Here is a 19,003-nt window from a genome sequence, read left to right on the forward strand (position 1 = left end):
CAAGTATGTTATGGGGTCAGTATGTTATGGTGTCAAGATAAATAGTTGTTATTTGACATTCTATTAACCAGAACCTTTTATTAACTGGCTTATCTGTGAAAGTGTTAGTCACTCAGTCACGTCCGACTCTTTGCAAGCCCATGAACTGTAGCTCTCCAGGCTCCTCTGTCCAGGGAATTCTCCAGGCAAGAAAAATGAAGTGGGTTGCCATTTTTTACTCCAGGGAATCTTCCTGACCCAGGGATTGAACCTGCATCTCCTGCATTGGCAGGCAGATTCTTAACTACTGCACCATCTGGGAAGCCCTTAAAAGCATTAGTTCAAAGTAGTGTTGAAAATGTTATTCACTCAGTTGTGTGCGACTCTTTGTGACCCCATGGACTGTAGCCCACCAGGCTCAGGCTTCTTTGTCTATGGAATTCTCCAGGCAAGAATACTGGAGTAGGTAGTCATTCCCTTCTCCAAGGGATCTTCCCAACCCAAGGATTGAACTCAGGTCTCCCATATTACAGGCAGATTCTTTATTGTCTGAGTCACCAAGGAAGCTTTATCTGTACCTCTAAGTTATTTTATATAAACTATTATTTTTATTTTAAAAGTCTACTTTTAATCTGGTTTGCTTGTTAGGTTTATTTTATGTTATTACATCTATTCATGTTAATGTATGTTATTAGTCTATTAATAATATTTAATTAAGTAGGCTACTTTAGTCTATGACTATATAAAAAGTACTTTATCTTTTTAAAAGAGTGTAACTGAGATTTAAATTAGATTATTAATTTTCAGTTGAAAAGTACAGTTGGCTCATTGATGGGACTGCTGTTAAGCTGATAGAGACTTTTCAGGCAGAGGATCATACTTTTGATGAATACACAAAGGTATGTGTTAATTCTGTTTTTCATTAATGCTTTTTTGAATTTATTTTTAAAGTTAAGATTTTTTATTCTAAAAAATAAATGCATCGGTCTGAGTTAATAGGATTTCTTATTCAAAACATCATTCTAGTAAACTCATATGTTCATCTAATAATTCCCTTATTCATTTAGCTCATTCATTGATTCAACAAAAATACTTTTCATCACATTCAGACATATAGCAATATTTTGGTTATGCAAAAATAAATAATATATAAACATTATCCTCAAGAGCTTATATTGAACATGGAAACCAGACATAGAAATAACAACTGTGAAAGTGAAAGTTGCTTAGTCGTGTCCGACTCTGCCACCCCATGGACTATAGAGTCCATGGAATTCTCCAATCCAGAATACCAGAGTGGGTAGCCTTTCCCTTCTCCAGGGGATCTTCCCAATTCAGAGATTGAACCCAGGTCTCCCCTCATTGCAGGCGGATTCTTTATGAGATGAGCCACAAGGGAAGCCCAAGAATACTGTAGTGGGTAGCCTATCCCTTCTCCAGGGGATCTTCTCGATCTAGTAATTGAACTGGGGTCTCCTATATTGCAAGAGGATTCTTTACTAACTGCGCTACCAGGGAAGCCCAACTGTAATATATTGAAATTAGTACTAGAATGGAGATAGGGACAAAATGGTATGGAACCTCAGAAGAAGGAATGGCTACTTTTGCGTCAGTAAATTGATGAAGATTTCTAGAAAAAGTGAAAAGTGGGCTGGGCTTTGAAATAGTTTATAGGTGAAGAAGAGAGGAAATGTAACATACTGCTACTGCTACTGCTAGGTCACTTCAGTCGTGTCCGACTCTGTGCGACCCCATAGACGGCAGCCCACTAGGCTCCCCCGTCCCTGAGATTCTTCAGGCAAGAACACTGGAGTGGGTTGCCATTGCCTTCTCCAATGCATGAAAGTGAAAAGTGAAAGTGAAGTCCCTCAGTTGTATCCGACTCTTCTCGACCCCATGGACTGCAGCCTACCAGGCTCCTCCGCCCATGGGATTTTCCAGGCAAGAGTACTGGAGTGGGGTGCTGTTGCCCTCTCCAATGTAACATAAGACAGGGCCAAAAGTATTTAGAGGTGTTCAGAGAACGTTGAATAAACCCCAAATGGCTGAAGAATGAACAGAGGAGCCTGGTGGGGCTACATTTCATGGGCTGGGAAAGAGTTGGACACAACTGAGTGACTGAGTACACATGTACAGCTGAAGAATAGGTAGTTAGGAATACAATATCTAGGGTATTTTGTGTTTCTGTACAAATTTTAGAATAATTGTGTTCTAGTTCTGTGAAAAATTCCATTAATATTTTTAAAAAATATTTATTTTTATTTATTTATTTGGCTGCTTTGGGTCTTAGCTGTGGCACACGGGATCTTCAACCATCCTGTGGGAATCTTTCATGGCCTCTACATTGGAAACTCAGGTCTTAACCACTGGAATGCTAGGGAAGTCCCTGACTGTGTTTTTTTATTTTGTTTTGTTTTACCAATGTATGGGTCCTGCTTTCTTGTTTCTTTGTATGTCTCATAATTTTCTGTTGGAATCCGGACATTTTAGGTAATATACTGTAGCAACTCCAGGCACTGGTCTCTCTTCCAGTTTGCTATTTTTATTAGCTTGTTTATTTGTTAAGAGACTGGGCAAATTATTTTAGTGAAGTCTGTTTTGCTCCCCACACCCTCTAAAGTACCAAGTGTTGCTCCTCAGGGAGCCACAGTGTTGGGTATGCCGAAAGTCATCCTGGAAAGGCTATGGTTTCAAATGTCTTTCTTCTCTCTTTCTCTGGCTATACATAGCTGTTAGTCTTCACATACTGCTGGTTAATTGCTGTATTGTTTTCAACAATTCCATAGAGGTATAACTTGCTCTACTGTAATCAAATTCAGACTCCCTTGAAAAAGCAGTTGCCAGAGTCAGTGTTTGATGGTTATTCTATCCCAGGAGGGATCGTACCAACAGTCTCCTTCCCTGGCTCTTTCTCTCAAACAAACTAGCTGGTGTATGATTTAGCTGGAATCTTCACCAAATCACTGAACCTTCCTCACAGTTGCTCCTTGCCACAACCTCCACTGTTTTTGAGGGCACAGTTAGGCTTGAATTTTTCCATGTTCTATTGCAACTGAAGTCAATTCCTTTGGGAAAAGATTAGGAGGTATCTATTTTATGACATGCTTCTCCTTCACTTCCAGGCAAAATATCTGAGCCAAGGCCTTGGAGCTGGGAATGGGGATAGTGATAGGCTTCTCTCAGTGACAATCCCACTGAAGAAGTCGAGCACTTAATGGAGTGTGTGCATTCTAAGTCACTTCAGTCATGTCTGACTCTTTGAGACCCTGTGGACTGTAGTCTGCCAGGCTCCTCTGTCCATGGGATTTTACAGGCAAGAATATTGGAGTGGGTTGCCATGATGTTCTCCAGGGCATCTTCCCAACCCAGGGAACTGAACTCGCATTTCCGGTGTCTCCTGTATTGGAGGCAGGTTCTTTACCACTAGTGCCATCTGGGAAGCCCAGACTCAGTGGAGTAGAGAGTACTAACCTGAGGTTAGCCTTGTCTCTTTTCTGCTATGGAGCTGCCACCTTCCCAGCGAGGGCAAGTGTGATTGGTGTCTCAGTATTCTCAGTGGTACCATGACCAAGATCGACCCTCCCTTCCATGAGTGGTATTTGTGTGGTACAAGGGAGTTCCCACCTTCCAATTACTTACACCAAGAACCTAGCTTTAACAAAACCAGTTAAGCCATCCAACTGAAACCTGGGTGGTGAGGGAGCCCTCTGTTCTTGACTGCACTTGTCTGGAGTGGAGTTTCCACATTCTGAGCTGGCAGCAGGGTGGGAGGGAGAAATCCAGGTTTAAATACCACAGATTCTCACTTTTCCTTCTAAATTTTCATAAAGTTTCACCAATAGATGTTTGTTCATTTTCTGTATACTCTTATGACCATTTTCAGTGGTTTAAAATTAAATCTTTGTTTTTAAAATAATGTGTTAGTCACTCAGTTGCGTCCGACTCTTTGCAATCTCATGGACTGTAGCCCGCTAGGCTCTTGTCCATGGAATTCTGCAGGCCAGAATACTAGAGGGGATAGCCATTCCCTTCTCCAGAGGATCTTCCCTGGTGACCCAGACAGAAAAGAATCTGCCTGAAATGCAAGAGTCTTGGGTTTGATCCCTGAGTCAGGAAGATCCCCTGGAGAAGGGAATAGCAATCCACTCCAGTATTCTGGCCTGGAGAATTCCATGGACAGAGGAGCCTGGCGGGCTACAGTCCATGAGATTGCAAAGAGTCGGATGCAACTGAGCAACTAACGCACTTTAATATTCACCACTTTCACTGGGGACCATGTCCACAGAACTCCTCACGTTGTCATGTTGGAAGTCTTCTCTGGGTTTCTTTCTGTAATTTTAAAAATATGACTTCTTTTAAGATTTTCTCTTTTTTGTTGCTTCTTAGCTATTTGATTGTGAAGTGCTTTTTTGTTGTTTCTTTTATATTCCTTCCTGTTGAGAAGATTGAGATCCTTAGATCTGTATAGTTGTTATCAAACTTGGAAAATATTCACACATTATTTTAAAAAATTTGTCTCCTTCCTTCAATTCTGGAATTCTAGTTTTATGTATTTTAGACTGTTTAGTATTACTGCAAAGGTTACTGAACTCTGTTCAGACATTTGCATTGTTTCCAACGTGTCATATTTTCTTTGGTCCAGACCTTTTATTTTCCATATCTGTTAATTACATCCCAGAAAAAAATGGGTGATGGCCCTTGAGGATAAAGGGCCATCTGTTCTCCTTATTCTGGTGCCGTCAGTTCAACTGACTATTTGGTATATTTTTAACCAAGACTACTCAGTGTAGCCTTTGAACCAATTCATTAATACCTTCAGTTCCCTTAAACATTGAAAATTTTAAGCACAGTCAACTAAATACTGGAGACTAGAAAAATAAAGTAGCCTTCAGAGCGAGGAAAATGAAGAAAAAGTCTCCTTAGGGGAGAATAAAAGGAATATGAGGCATTTTGGTGGGGGGTGGAGGTGAGGTGAGGAGGAAGGTAAAGAGGCAACATTAAAGATGGATTGTGAAATTAAGTCAAAGTTGACAGGTATGTTTCACTTTCCATAAAGCTTGTCAAAATATAACGTGTCAGGTTTTCTTCCACACTACTTTGCTTAAATAAAAAAAAAATTACCCCAGTATGTCTAGGTATTAAGAATTTGTATAAAGTGCAATATCTTGGAACTTTAGTAACAGCAGGGCACAATGTTTCTCTCCTGGATTATTTTGACCAATACCAAAAAGTTTCTTATATTTATTTTCCTGAAGATTGAACTAGAATTTTCAGTGAGGCATTAGTAATGGCAAGCAAGTATTAGTGAGCTACACAAATCGTCACATGATAAAGATTTGCTTTTAAACTGAGAGATAGGTGGCTTTGATCATGTTCTTTTTAATAGTTACTGAGGGGAATTTCACCTTGTGATATGTTCAGATATTTTTGATGCTATAAATGGCATTGTATTGGGTGTTTACTGTTAAATTGGTAAATTCCTTAATGAAAGGACAGGGGGGAAAAAGTTGGTGCAGCAATGGAAAGAAATTTAATCCCTTAGCAAAAATAAATGGATTTATACTTATAGCATATAATTAAGAATTTCACCATAATACTGTACTGTCAAATCAGAGGTTAATTTGAAAATTCTAACCATTTTTGTTTTAAATCCTTTTTTAAAGTTTATAGGAAAATTTTTCAATCTTGCTTCAGAAATAATGCTTTTGCCTCAGTGGGTTCATTTCCCTATGGTGCGTTTGGATTGTGAAGATTTGAAGACAGGCCTAACAAACAAAGCAAGAACCTTTGCAAACATGTTGCTAAATGATATAGCTTCAAAACATAGGAAAGAAAATGAAAAGTAAGTAGAATCAGTTGCCAAACTCAGAATTTTAGAGTAAAAGAGATATTGGGTTGTCAAAAAATAAAAAATTCCACTGGCCTTCTTACAGGAAAACCCAAATGAATTTTTGGCCAACCAGATAGTTTGCTAATAGCAATTCTTGTTTAAAAATACAAGATTAAAATATAAGTGCTTACAATGTTTTTTCTCCAACTTCAATAAGGATTAAAGCTAATATTTATATAAAGCACTTAGCACAGTGCCTAGAACATGGTACTCAAGAAACATTAGCTGTTTATTTTCCCAGAAGCAATATGAGAAAATTATATGCTTTGAAATCAGAGAGACTTGGATTTGAATCCTGGCTCTACCATGAAAATGACATGAAATGACTCTAGGCGAGTTATTTAATTTCCCTGAGCCTCAATTTCCTGCTGTGCCAGTTATGAAAAATAATACCTTGCCTTGCAGAACTGATGTTTGGATTACAGATAACATTTGTAAAGGATTTAGCACCATGCTTGACAGAGAATAGGTACCCAAGAAAGGGAGCTATCACATCAATAAATATTTTCAAGTCAATAAAAAAATATGACTGTCAGAAAGTTAAGTATTGGTTAGCCATATTTTGTACAAAATTTTATTACACAATGATATGGTAAAGTATTAGACACTTCCTTTCAACAATCCCATTGAGTAATAGCAATGACAATACCATAGTTAATTTTAAAAATGATTTATGTTTGACACGACTTTTTGGTGTTTACTTTTGTAATATTGGTCACTTTTCTGGAAAATTCTACTACTTTCAACAAGCAACTGTCTTATTATAAACTCATGGCAGAAGAGCAGTTGAAAAGTTGTCCATTTTCCTCTGCCTCGTTCATGCTTTGGTTTCTTCCTAAGTTCCTTATGTGAATTAGGTAACATCAAAAGAAGGAAATGGGAACTTCCCTGGTGGTCCAGTTGCTAAGACTCTCTATTCCCAATGCAGGGGGCCCAGGTTCGATCCCTGGTCAAGGGTGCTAGATCCCGCGTGCCACAAATGAAAGATCCCGCATGCCACGACTAAGACCTGGTGTAGCCAAATAAATAAATAAATAGTCTTCTTTAAAAGGAGGAAATGTGTACCACTATGTTAAGCATAATTTATTAAATAAATTAATAATAAAGAGCAATTTTCTTTTTTTTTTTTTAGTTCTACCAGTTTATTGCTACCAACCTGTCACCCTCCACCCTCATGCACACATGCTCAGTCATGTAATCCCATGGACTGCAGCCCACCAGGCTCCTCTGTCCATGGAATTCTTCCAGGCAAGAATACTGGAGTGGGTTGCCATTTCCTTCTCCAGCAATTCTCTTACTTCACAGTTTGGTTTAGTATCTGCTTGGGCAAACTTGCTCTCTCTAATCTTATTTGCCCTCTTTCCTTTTCTGTTTTGTTTTGCTTTTGGCTGTGTCACAGAGCATGGGGGATCTTTGTTCCCTGACCAGGGATCGAGCCTGTGCCTCCTGCAGTGGAAGCATGCAGTCCTAGCCATTGGACTGCCATGGAACTTCTACCTCCTTTTCTTTTAATTGTATTGTTGCTCCAAAGGGACTCAGATTCTGCTCTAGTAAGAAGAAAGCACCCACAGTAGAATCATCTGCTTATTTTTTGCATTATCAACATTAATATATCCTTCTAAAAAACTATTTTTCTAAATAATTTTAAAGATTTATTTATTAATATTTGTTTTTGGCTGTGCTGAGTCTTTGTTGCTGTGCACAGGCTTTCTAAATTGCAGCGAGAGGGTACTATTCTTCTTTGCAGGGAGCGGGCTTCTTACTGTGGTAGCTTCTCTTGTTGCAGAGCACAGGCTCTAGAGCTCAGGCTCAGTAGTGGTGGCACATTGGCTTAGTTGCCACCTGGCATGCGGGATCTTCCTTGACCAGGGATCAAACTTGCGTCCTCTGCATTGGCAGGTGGACTCCCAACAACTAGACCACCAGGGAAGCCACTCTTAAAATATTGATAATCAAAAATTAACCATTGAACTTCCGTGGCAATCCAATGGTTAAGAATTTGCCTTCTCATGCAGGGGGTGTAGGTTGGATTCTTGGTGAGGGAGCTAAGATCCTACATGCCTCATGGCCAAAAAACCAAATGTGAAGCAGAAGTAATATTGTAACAAAATCAATAAAGACTTTAAAAATGATTCACAACAACAACAAAAAAGCTTTAAAAAAATACTGTCAAGCCCTACGTGATCTGATTTCTGTTCATCTCTACAACTTCATGTTCTATCCTCTTTTTTGCATTCACGCTGCTCTACTTGCCATTCCCAAACTCTGAAGCTTTTTGCTACCCCAGGCTTTTATCCTTGTTATTTTTCTGCCTTGAAAGCTTTTCCCCTGACATTTGTATGACTCTTCTTTTTCTTTCTCTCATTTTGAATTATCACCTCTCTTGAGAGATCATTCCTGGTCACTTTAAATAAAATACTGGTTCCTTTTCTATACTCCATTATTCTTTATCCCTTTACTGATTCTTTTTCTTCATAGAACTTTTTACTACCTAACACTGTGTTACATATTTATGTATTTTTTGTCTCTCTCATCAACTTGAATGTAAGCTTTATGATGATAGGGACTTGATCTATTTGGTGTTATATCTCCAATGCTTAGAACTTTGCTTAGCACACTGTGGGTATTCAGTTATTTATTAAATGAATGAATAAGTATAATTACATAGTATAAATGAAATACCTGCATGAACTAAAATTTATTTTAAAAATCACTTACCTCTTTTGTACTTTGTTTTTGCAAGGAGTTTTTCTGATATTTCTAGCAATGGCATGACAATACTGATACTGCAAAGCATAGGGAAAAAATTCTATGAAATATATCTTAGTTAAATAATGGGTCTAGGTATAGGGTATCTATTAATAGATTCATACATACATAGACTTTCTGAAAGAATCATGGATTTTTAAAATGTATGCAGAGATTTGATCTTTTCAGTTGCCATGTTTCACAAGGGACATTACTACTACTAGTAATAATTAAGCTGATGATTATACTAACACCATAGTTACCAGTAATTGAGAGTGTACTATGCACTGGGCTCTTCTGCATTCATTATTCATTATTGTATTACAACAATCCCACAAGATTAATTTAATAACTTCATTTAATTCACAAATATTCAAAGCTAGTAGCAGCTGAGGCAGGATTTAGATATAGAGCCTCCTGATCGATCCAAAGCGTGCTCTATTTCACACTGAAAATGTTGCCTTAATTTTATAGATTTTATAAATCTATGGTGTATCCTGAGTTGTGTCAGTTAAGTTATACTTAAATATTTTAAGACGCCTAACTGATTGTTTTTAGGATCACAGTGCCTATTTTATAGTAATCATAATTGAGCGTAATATAGCATTAATTACTGTACCTATAATAAAGCAAGGTATTATGTCAGTATTTGCAGTGAATTTGAAGCAGTTAAAGAGCATGCATTAAAAGTTCCTGAGACAACAGAGGAAATGATGGAGCTTATATCTTATGTAGAAAAAGCCCGAACTGTAGGAATTCAGGAGTTGGTTTCACGGATCAAGGTAGGAATTTTTTAATCTACATATTAAAAATTTTTTTTTCATTGTGAAATATGGTACACATATTGAAAATGAATAACACATATGGTTAAACACAGTTATAAAGTGAACACTTATGTTGCCACCAACCAGGTGAAGAAATAGGATATTGCCAGCACCCTAGAAATCCTTTGCATATGACTTTCTGACCATAATTACTTCCCTTTCTCCACCTCCTAGAGGTGTCAATCTGGTTTCTACAGTAATCATTTTTTTCCTTTAGTTCCTCCATATGTGCATCCTTAACAAAGGTTTAAAAGATATTTTCTTTTATAGTTTCTACATTTAGTAGTACATATGCTCGTGCCTTCCCCTACACAAGGTTATATACCTATTCACCTATATTATACTCTAATTTTTGTTTAAAAATATGAGATGCAGGGGGCCTCCCTGGTGATCCAGTGGTATAGAGACTTGCTATACCCAGGAGACTAACACAACATTATAAATCAACTATACTCCAATAAAAATTAATTTAAAAACATTATTATGATTGGATGTTGAATTTTATTTTTTGCATCTGTTGGTATGATCTTATGCATTTTCTCCTTTAATCTATTAATACAGCTAGTTATATGAATCAGGTTTTATTGAGTTAATTTCTATGTGCAATATAATACATATATAATGCATTCTGAACATTATATATATTATATACATATACATCCTATGTGTATCTCAAACAAAAACTCTTAAATTAGCCTTTGAATCTGTATTTCAGTTCTTAAAAATTACAGCACTGCATACAGATCAATGCAGGTTATAAGGGGTAAAGATATTTAATGTCTTATTCAGGTAAATCTATTGGTTTTAAATTTTTTTTTTTTTTGCCAGTCACTTCTAAACTCTTTCTGGACAATTGCTATATGCTAATGGTAGGACTTCCCTGGTGACTCAGACAGTAAAGCGTCTGTCTACAATGCGGGAGACCAGGGTTCAATCCCTGGGTGGGAAAGATCCCCTGGAGAAGGAAATGACAATCCACTCCAGTACTATTGCCTGGAAAATCCTACGGACGGAGGAGCCTGGTAGCCTACAGTCCATGGGGTCACAAAGAATCAGACACGATTGAGCGAGTTCACTTTCACTTTCAATGGTAGGCAAAAGAAGTGATACTGTTATTGAAGATGCAAAACAAAATAAAAGATGTTAAAATCTTTGTCACCAAAGATTAAAAAATTAAATATATAAGAATAAAACTGTAAAATCCTTTAAAAAAAAACAACAGAGTTGCTGGAAAAACGCATGTTTGATCACCATTTTCAGCCATATACATGGATAATCAAGTACTTTTATCTTAAGTCAATTGCAAGTGAAAACTATTAAAAAGCTTTAATTTTGGTATGTGTTTGTGTGTGTTAGTCCTCCATTCGTGTCCGACTCTTTGTGACCCCATGGACAGTAGCTTGCCAGGCTCCTCTGTCCATTGTATTCTCTAGGCAAGAATACTGGAGTGGGTTGCCATTCCCTTTTTCAGGGATCTTCCCAATCCAGGGATCAAATCTGGATCTTCTGCATTGCAGGCAGATTCTTTACCATCTGAGCCACCAGGGAGCAAACTAAATGCTCTTACTATAAAAGTCTTCAATTGTGTGCTATGAAGCCAGATAAATAATCCTATAGTTATTCAAATACCCATGTGATTTGGGTGATATGAAATATCAGTTAATAATCTGAGTCAGATTGAAATTTGAAAAAGTATTAGAAATTGTTGTTTCTCTTTTTCATAATGCGTTAGGGCTTCCCTTGTGGCTCAGCTGGTAAAGAATCCACCTGCAGTGTGGGAGACCTGGGTTCCATCCCTGGGTTGGGAAGATCCCCTGGAGAAGGGAATGGCTACCCACTCCAGTATTCTGGCCTAGAGAATTCCATGGACTGTATAGTCCATGGGGTCGCAATGAGTTGGACTTGACTGAGTGACTTTCACTTCCATTCTACATGGTTTAACATATCTGGAATTTCTTCTGTAGGAATCCAAACGCCGGATGAGTTACTTTTTAGATGTATTTCTATTTCCTCCAGAAGACTTAGCTTTAAATTCAGCTGTCCTTATGTGGCCTTGGAAAATTAATCCCATCTTTGATGAAAATGATGAGGTAAATATATTTTTCCTTATATATTTTTGTATTCTGATGTTTTAAGTTCAGTGTTCATTGAATTTTCGTACATACTTGCCATCTCCTGTTTTTTTTTTTGACGTTACACACTGCTGTATTTGTTTATTTGTTTCTGGCTGCATGTGGGCTTTCTCTAGTTGCAGAAAGTGGGGGCTGCTCTCTAGCTGTGGTGGCTTCTCCTTGGGTGGCTTCTCTTGTCGTGGAGCACAGTCTGTAGGGCTCACAGGCTTCAGTCGTGTGGCACAGGATTAGTTGCTCTGAGGCGTGCAGAATCTTCCCAGACTGGGACTCAAACCCACATCTCCTGGCAGGTAAATTCCCATCCACTGTGCTACCAGGGGAGTAGTCCCTTGCCATCTACTTTTAAAAAGTAACTTCATGTGTCAGTATGAGTTTGGGATTAGCAACATTTATGACCCTGCAGGCTTAAGACAGGCTTAATCCACAAGGTTTTAAAAAGTGGGACTGACATTAAAAAGTTAGAACTATTATCAAATTAATAACAGGGGGTTTCCTGGTCATCCAGTGGCTAGGCTTCATGCTCCCAATGCAGGGGACTGCGGTTTGATCCCTGGCCATAATTAAGAGTTCTCAAGCTACAACTAAGAAGTTTGCATGCCCCACTGAAGATCCCTCGAGCCACAGTGAGGACCCAACACAGCCAAAATAAATAAATTTTAAAAAAGGAAATTACTAAAAGACTAATAATCATAAGCACTGTGCTCAGTACTCTCCATTTATTAAATCATTTAATACTGACAAAAATCCAGGTGCTTCTATTTCCCCCATTTCATAGCTGAGAAAAATGTGTCTCAGAGAAGTTAAGCAACTTTCTCAGGAGGAAGTTGCAGATTCAGGATTTTATATTAATACTGAATATAGTTCAAATTTTGTAAAAGTCCTAATTTAAGCTAGCTTTCCCTAAATTGGGAAGTGAGATAGTATAGTAATGGAAAGCATAGACTTCAGTCAGATAAGTCCGAGTTCTAATCCAGATTTTGACTTTCATGATCTTGTGACATTGGACATGCCTCTGAATCTCTATACGCTTAAATTTCTTCATCTCTGAAATGAGGATATAATACTTGTGGTAACGTAGGTAAAGTGTTTAATAATTCTTAACATAAGAAATGCTCGATATATGGTAGGTTTTATTATTTTCCCAGAATCTGTTAAACAGTTAAACTATGTACTTAAAATAAGAATTATTATGGTCACTTTGGAGATACAGAAAATTTTTTCTGTGTAATTTATTATTCTTTTCCTTTCATATCAATGTTTTATTTTTATACAGTGTTTTACTTTTACTTTGCTGATGTGTTTTGTTACTGTACAGAGCATTCAGATTTCTCATTTGATCATTCTTTGCTTTGTAGCAAAATAATTAACATGATTACATTGTTTTCTTTTAAAGCTCATTGAGAATGCTAAACATAGAAAAGAAAATGAACTAATAGCAAAGAGAGAGAAACTGATTTTGGAAGTAGAAAAGGAATCACGGCGCATGGAAGAGTTTGCAGAATTTGCAGAATTGGACCGCATGCAACAGGTCTGATAAACATAGACAGTAGCTGTGGCAGGCTGGTAGATGAGTACAGGACGTGTCTGTATAGGGCTTCCCAGGTGGCTCCAGTGGTAAAGAGCCTGCCTGCCAGTGCAGGAGACAGAAGAGATGCGGGTTTGATCCCTGGGTCAGGAAGATCCTCTGGAGGAGGGCATGGCAACCCACTCCAGTCTACTTGTCTGGAGAATCTCATGGACAGAGGAGCCTGGCAGGGTACAGTCCACAGAGTCGCTAAGAGTGAAACACGACTGAGGCAACTTAGCACGCTAGCAGGCATGTTTGTATAATATAGAAAAGCATGTGCTTACTAAGGCAAAAAGGGGCCTGGAACTGCTGCTAATTATGTAACCTTTTTTGTGGGTTAGTTTTCTTTTTGTAAGTAGACATAGCCATTTTTTGCTTTCTGTCATAATATTGCTGTGCAGTTGATATATAAAGCCGCTATATATATATATATATATATATATGAAGTATTGTTTAATCTTATTTTTATAACATTACTTGGGTATTTCTTGAAATGAAAAATGCTTTGCTTTCAGTATGTGACAGATGTAAGACAACTACAAAAACGTATTCAGGAATCTGAAGAAGCAGTTCAGTTTATTAATAAAGAAGAGGAACTTTTCAAATGGGAACTGACAAAATATCCTGAACTGGATAAATTAAAAGTTAACATTGAGCCCTATCAGAAGTTTTTTAATTTAGTTTTGAAGTGGCAACGAACAGAAAAACGGTAATTTCTGGTAATGTAATAAACAGTTCAGCAAAGATATAACAAGATTTATAAAACATACATTGGTTTTTATTGCTGTTGTTGTTGGCTAAGTGTTTAAAAGTAGGACTTACCAGTCCATTTGATAGAAAAACCAAATATCATATAGGAGAAGTGTGAAATGTTGCTAGGGTACCACCTAACCTTATTAATATAATATCTAATTAAGTCTCATTTGGGTTTTCCAGATTTGATTCCATTTTTAATGCAGTTAGTTGATTTGACTCATGCTTAACACCAAAAATTAGAAGTATAGAGTCAAATCAGCATTTTATTTGGGTACCATTAATTGTCCATTGACAATCTGATTCATATTTTAGCACATGCAGCATAGCTTAAGTGGTGGATTTAGTATTATCTCTGTCATAGCTCTGTGTGACTGAGAAAAATGGTTAGTTAACTGCTCTTGCTCAGGATGCTTGGGGCTGGTGCACTGGGATGACCCAGAGGGATGGTACGGGGAGGGAGGTGGGAGGGGGGTTCAGGATAGGGAACACGTGTATACCCGTGGCGGATTCATGTTGATGTATGGCAAAACCAATACAATATTGTAAAGTGATTAGCCTCCAATTAAAATAAATAAGTTTATATTAAAAAAAAACACAAAATGAAGGACCTAGCCTAAGGCCTCTTAACACACCAAAAGTCTCTGAGTTTAATATTATTTTTTCTTTCAGGTGGATGGATGGAGGGTTTTTGGACCTTAATGGGGAAGCCATGGAAACTGATGTAGAGGAATTTTCCCGGGAAATTTTTAAGACTCTGAAATTTTTCCAAACAAAGCAAAAGAAGGAATTACAAGAAAAAAGAAAAGCAGCAAAAAGACGATCTCTGGAAGAAGAGAAACTTGAAGAGGAACCAAAAGAGAATCCTACCATTACTATGTGCACTACAGTAATGGAGCAGATAAAAGTCTTTAAGGTACGAACACATGTAATGACACTTTAGAAAGCCCTGCTGGAACTGTTTGCAGCAAGTGCTAATGGAGAGAAATGGAAAAACTGGAAAGCAAAACCAAAGCCGACTCCAGAAAACTTGATCTATTTCTTAGTACATACTTAATTCTGTCCTGAGGAAGTCCTCACAATCAGTCCCTTCACAGAACATGCGAGAACATGCTTGACAAATAGAAAAGACTATAATGACCAGGTACACTGATATGAAGAGGATAAAAAAATTACTGAATAAACAAGTTAGCCTATACTATGAGCAGCAGCAGAGTCCCAGTTACCTGAGAAAGCTTTCAAGTCATACTACCTAGGTTTATATCACAATTCTGTGCTTAGTAATGGCAATATGCCCCTTGTGTAAGATATTTAACCTCTCATGTCTCAGTCACCTCATTTATAAAGAGAGGATAGTAACAGTTTTTGTGGTAGTAAATAATGCATCCAACTTTCCAAGGCAGTGGTGGCAGTGGTTCCTACGAGTGGTAGAGCCACGTTTCCACTGTCAGCATGCTCAGAGTGCAAACTCTGATGGGATTTTCAGCACTGTTCCAGCCCATGTCTAGCACTCTCAGAGATTCTGTGAGCTGCCTGAAAAAAATTTTCTTTAAATTATTTTTACTCTTTAATAAATATCATGGCTTAAAAATATTAAAAAGATAAACCTGAACAATCTCCTTGCTATGTTATTACTTTCTTTTGTATACTTAGGATTTTTTTTTTAACACATATAACAATATGATTATATTTTCTAAACCTCCTATCTTTTTACATAAAATTAACATACTGTATGTATTATTTCCCCCATTGTTTTGGTTAATTTATCTTAGAAATCTTTTCTTGTTGTATATAGAGTTTTTTCATTATTTTTTACACCTATAAATATTATATATTAGTGTAAAAATTTCTAAGTATGAAGTGGGAACTGCAAGGTAAATTGCCAAAGAGTCAATTTCAGGTTCAAGTCTATAGTTGAATTACCTTCTGTATGGGTTTTATCAATATATATTTACACCAACCTTGACAACAGAGTGTCATCATTCTTGGGTTTTTGGAAATCTACTAGTAGAATTTCATTTTTCTTATTACATAAAGTGTAAAGCATAAATTAATATATTTAAGAATATTTTGTATTTCTTTGCTTGTGAACTATTTGGTCTTATCGTTGTCTATTTTTTTATTTAATAGTTGGTATTTTTCTTACTGATTTACAGGACATAAATAGTTCTGGAAACAAGACTAGGAAGACTAGACTTTGTTAATATATTTTTGAGGATTTTTGAGGTTATATTCAGGAGAGATGTTGGTCTTAATCTTCTTGTAATATCTTTGTCAAATTTTGTTATCAGGATTATGTTGACCTTATGAAACAAATGGGAAATTCTATCTCTATTTTCCAAAAGAGATTTGAATGAAATTGTTATTATTTCTTTAAAAAATATTTTAGAGAAACATTTGCCAGTGATACCATTGACTTGGAACTTTATGGGAGGGATTTTGAAAGCAGTTTTATTTTTTCAAAATAGATATAGGAATATTCATGTTTTGTGTTAATTTTATGTCAGTTTTAGTAAATTGTAATTTTCAAGGAAATCTTCCATTTTTGAAAACTGTTAAATTTATTGCCATAAAGTTGCTCATAACATTTATTATCTTTTAATGTTTGTGGAATCTTTAGGAGTAACTCCTTTTTCATTCCAAATATTAGTAATTTTTATTTTCTTTCTTTTTTCTTCAGTTAGAGATTTAATTATAGTTTATTGTTAGCATTTAAGCCTTTGGTTATGTTTTAAATTTATCCAGATGATATTCCTCTTTTCCTTTCTTATCAGCAACATCCATTATTCCTGTCTTCATAGCAGTGCACCATCATAATCTCTGAAAGTCATCTTGAGATGGAAGATAAACTGTCCCATACCACTAGTAGTATCAGTAATTTTTTTTCCTGCTATTTTCTTTCTTTATTTTTGGCTGGGGCACGTGTGATCTTAGTTCTTCAACCAGGAATCAAATTCACGCTCCCTGTTGTCACTGCTGCTAAGTCGCTTCAGTTGTGTCCGACTCTGTGCGACCCCATAGACGGAAGCCCACCAGGCTCCCCCGTCCCTGGGATTCTCCAGGCAAGAACACTGGAGTGGGTTGCCATTTCCTTCTCCGGTGCATGAAAGTGAAAAGTGAAAGTGAAGTCGCTCAGTCCTGTCCGACTCTTAGCGACCCCGTGGACTACAGCCCACCAGGGTCCTTCATCCATGGGATTTTCCAGGCAAGAGTACTGGAGTGGGGTGCCATTGCCTTCTCCTCCTGTTGTCACTAGGACTTCTAATACTATATTGACTAAAAATGGTTAGAGAAAGCAACTTTGTCTTGTTCCTGAACTTAGAGGAAATGTTTTCAGCTCTTCACCATTGAGTTTGATGATAGCTGTGGGCTTGTCATATATGGCCTTTAATATATTGAGGTATGATCCCTCTATACTCACTTTGTTGAGAGGTTTTTTTTTTTTTATTATAAATGGATATTGAATTTTGTCAGAAGCTTTTTCTGTATCTATTGAGATGGTCATATGATTTTTATTCTTTAAAATGGTTAAAATTGATTACTTTGCAGATATTGAATCATCCATGTATCCCAAGTGGGATCAAGTGGGATAAATCTCACTTGATCATGATGTATGATTCTTTTAATTAATTGTTGAATTTAGTTTGTTTGTATTTTGTTGAGGATTTTTGCATCTATGTTCATCAGTGATGTTTGCCTGTAATTTTCTTTTTGTGTGTTTTCTTTGGTTTTGGTATCCAGGTGGTAATGGTCTTGTAGAATAAATTTGGAAGCATTCCTTTCTCTGTAGTGTTTTGGAATAGTTTCAGGAAAAGTGTTAACCCTTCTTTAATTGTTTGGCAGAATTCACCTGTGAGGCCATCTGGCCTGGGCTTTTCTTTGTTAGGCATTTTTTATTACTAATGCAATTTTATTACTGATAGTCTGTTCATATTTTCTATTTCTTCCTTATTCAGTCTTGGAAGATTTTACATTTCTAGGGATTTATTAACTTTTTCCAGGTTGTCTGTTTTATGGTGTATAATTGTTTGCAGTAGCTTCTTATGATCCTTTGTATTTCTGTGGTGTCAGTTGTAACCTCTTTTTTATTTCTGATTTTATTTATTTGGGCTCTCTTTTTTTTTCTTAATGAGCCTGGTTAAAAGTTTATCAATTTTATCTTTTAAAAGAACTAGCTCTTAGCTTCATTGATCTTTTTCTTTTTTATTTTTAGTTTCTATTTTATTTCCACTCTGGTCTTCATTATTTCCTTCCTTCTACTATCTTTGGGTTTTGTTTTTTCTCCTTTTCCTAGTTCCTTCAGGTTAAGGTTAGACTGAGAATTTTCTTATTTCCTGAGGTGGACTTGTTTGCTGTAAAATTTCCTCTTAGAACTGCTTTTACTGTGTCCCATGGATTTTGGAATATTATGTTTTCATTTTCATTTGTCTCATGGTATTTTAAAATTTCCTATTTGAGGTTTTCAGTGATGCATTGACTCTCTCTTTTTGTGGTAATGTTACATGATTTTGGTTTGTAGTTACCAAGAGGTTCATTTATAACAACCTATTATAGATGTCTATTTTAAGTGGATAATTTCTCAAGTTTGAATACCTTACATTTTCACTAACCTCCCCAAATGTTTTATCCTTTTTACATCTGTTAATTTTTGCCTAAATTGCAATTGCAGATAGAGATGATTTTTACTGCTTTTCTATTTTAACTTTCCTCCTAGCTTTATGAGTGGTTAATTAACTACTTTTTCTCCAGGTGTGCCTTTACCAGTAAGATTTTTCCTTTTACAATTTTGTTTATTTATACTTGTTATTTCTTTTAACGTTTGTTGTAAGATGTGTTTGGAGGTGATAAACTCTTTTAGCTTTTTGCTTGTCTGTGAAAGTCTTTGTCTCTTCTTCAGAGATAAAGATAAATCTGAAAAATAACCTTGCCAGGTAAAGTTTTCTTGGTTGTAGTTTTTTCCTTTCATCATTTTGAATATATTGTTCCACTTCCTTCTGCAGAGTTCCTGCTGAAAAATCTGCTTAAGGTCTTATGGGAGTTCCCTTGTATAATACATAACTAGTTGCTTTTCTCTTGCTGCTTTTAAGATTCTCTCTTTATCTTTAATTAC

At 36.6% G+C, this 19,003-nt stretch overlaps 1 protein-coding gene across 25 annotated transcripts in view; it reads left to right on the forward strand.

Annotated features, from left to right (window-relative positions):
* Positions 1 to 19,003, forward strand: part of DNAH12 (dynein axonemal heavy chain 12) — a 191,553-nt gene that overhangs the window by 40,034 nt on the left and 132,516 nt on the right. For 9 of the 25 annotated variants that reach the window (XR_015151493.1, XR_015151494.1, XR_015151495.1 and 6 more), the window contains 7 exons: positions 787 to 878; positions 5,643 to 5,821; positions 9,264 to 9,399; positions 11,406 to 11,531; positions 12,967 to 13,101; positions 13,656 to 13,849; positions 14,566 to 14,809. Coding sequence is in view for 18 of the 25 variants with exons in the window: in XM_086367336.1 (XP_086223462.1) it covers positions 787 to 878; positions 5,643 to 5,821; positions 9,264 to 9,399; positions 11,406 to 11,531; positions 12,967 to 13,101; positions 13,656 to 13,849; positions 14,566 to 14,809 (1,106 nt within the window). In the remaining 7 variants the exon portion in view is untranslated. Of the gene's footprint in view, positions 1 to 786; positions 879 to 5,642; positions 5,822 to 9,263; positions 9,400 to 11,405; positions 11,532 to 12,966; positions 13,102 to 13,655; positions 13,850 to 14,565; positions 14,810 to 19,003 lie in introns of those variants that run through there. The other 16 variants (XM_086367348.1, XM_086367350.1, XM_086367349.1 and 13 more) reach the window with 7 other exon arrangements.

This window comes from Bos grunniens, chromosome 22 (genome assembly GCF_055505025.1).
Source record: "Bos grunniens cultivar Pamir isolate PY7600 chromosome 22, Bosgru_T2T1.0, whole genome shotgun sequence".
Classification (NCBI taxonomy): Eukaryota; Metazoa; Chordata; class Mammalia; order Artiodactyla; family Bovidae; genus Bos; species Bos grunniens.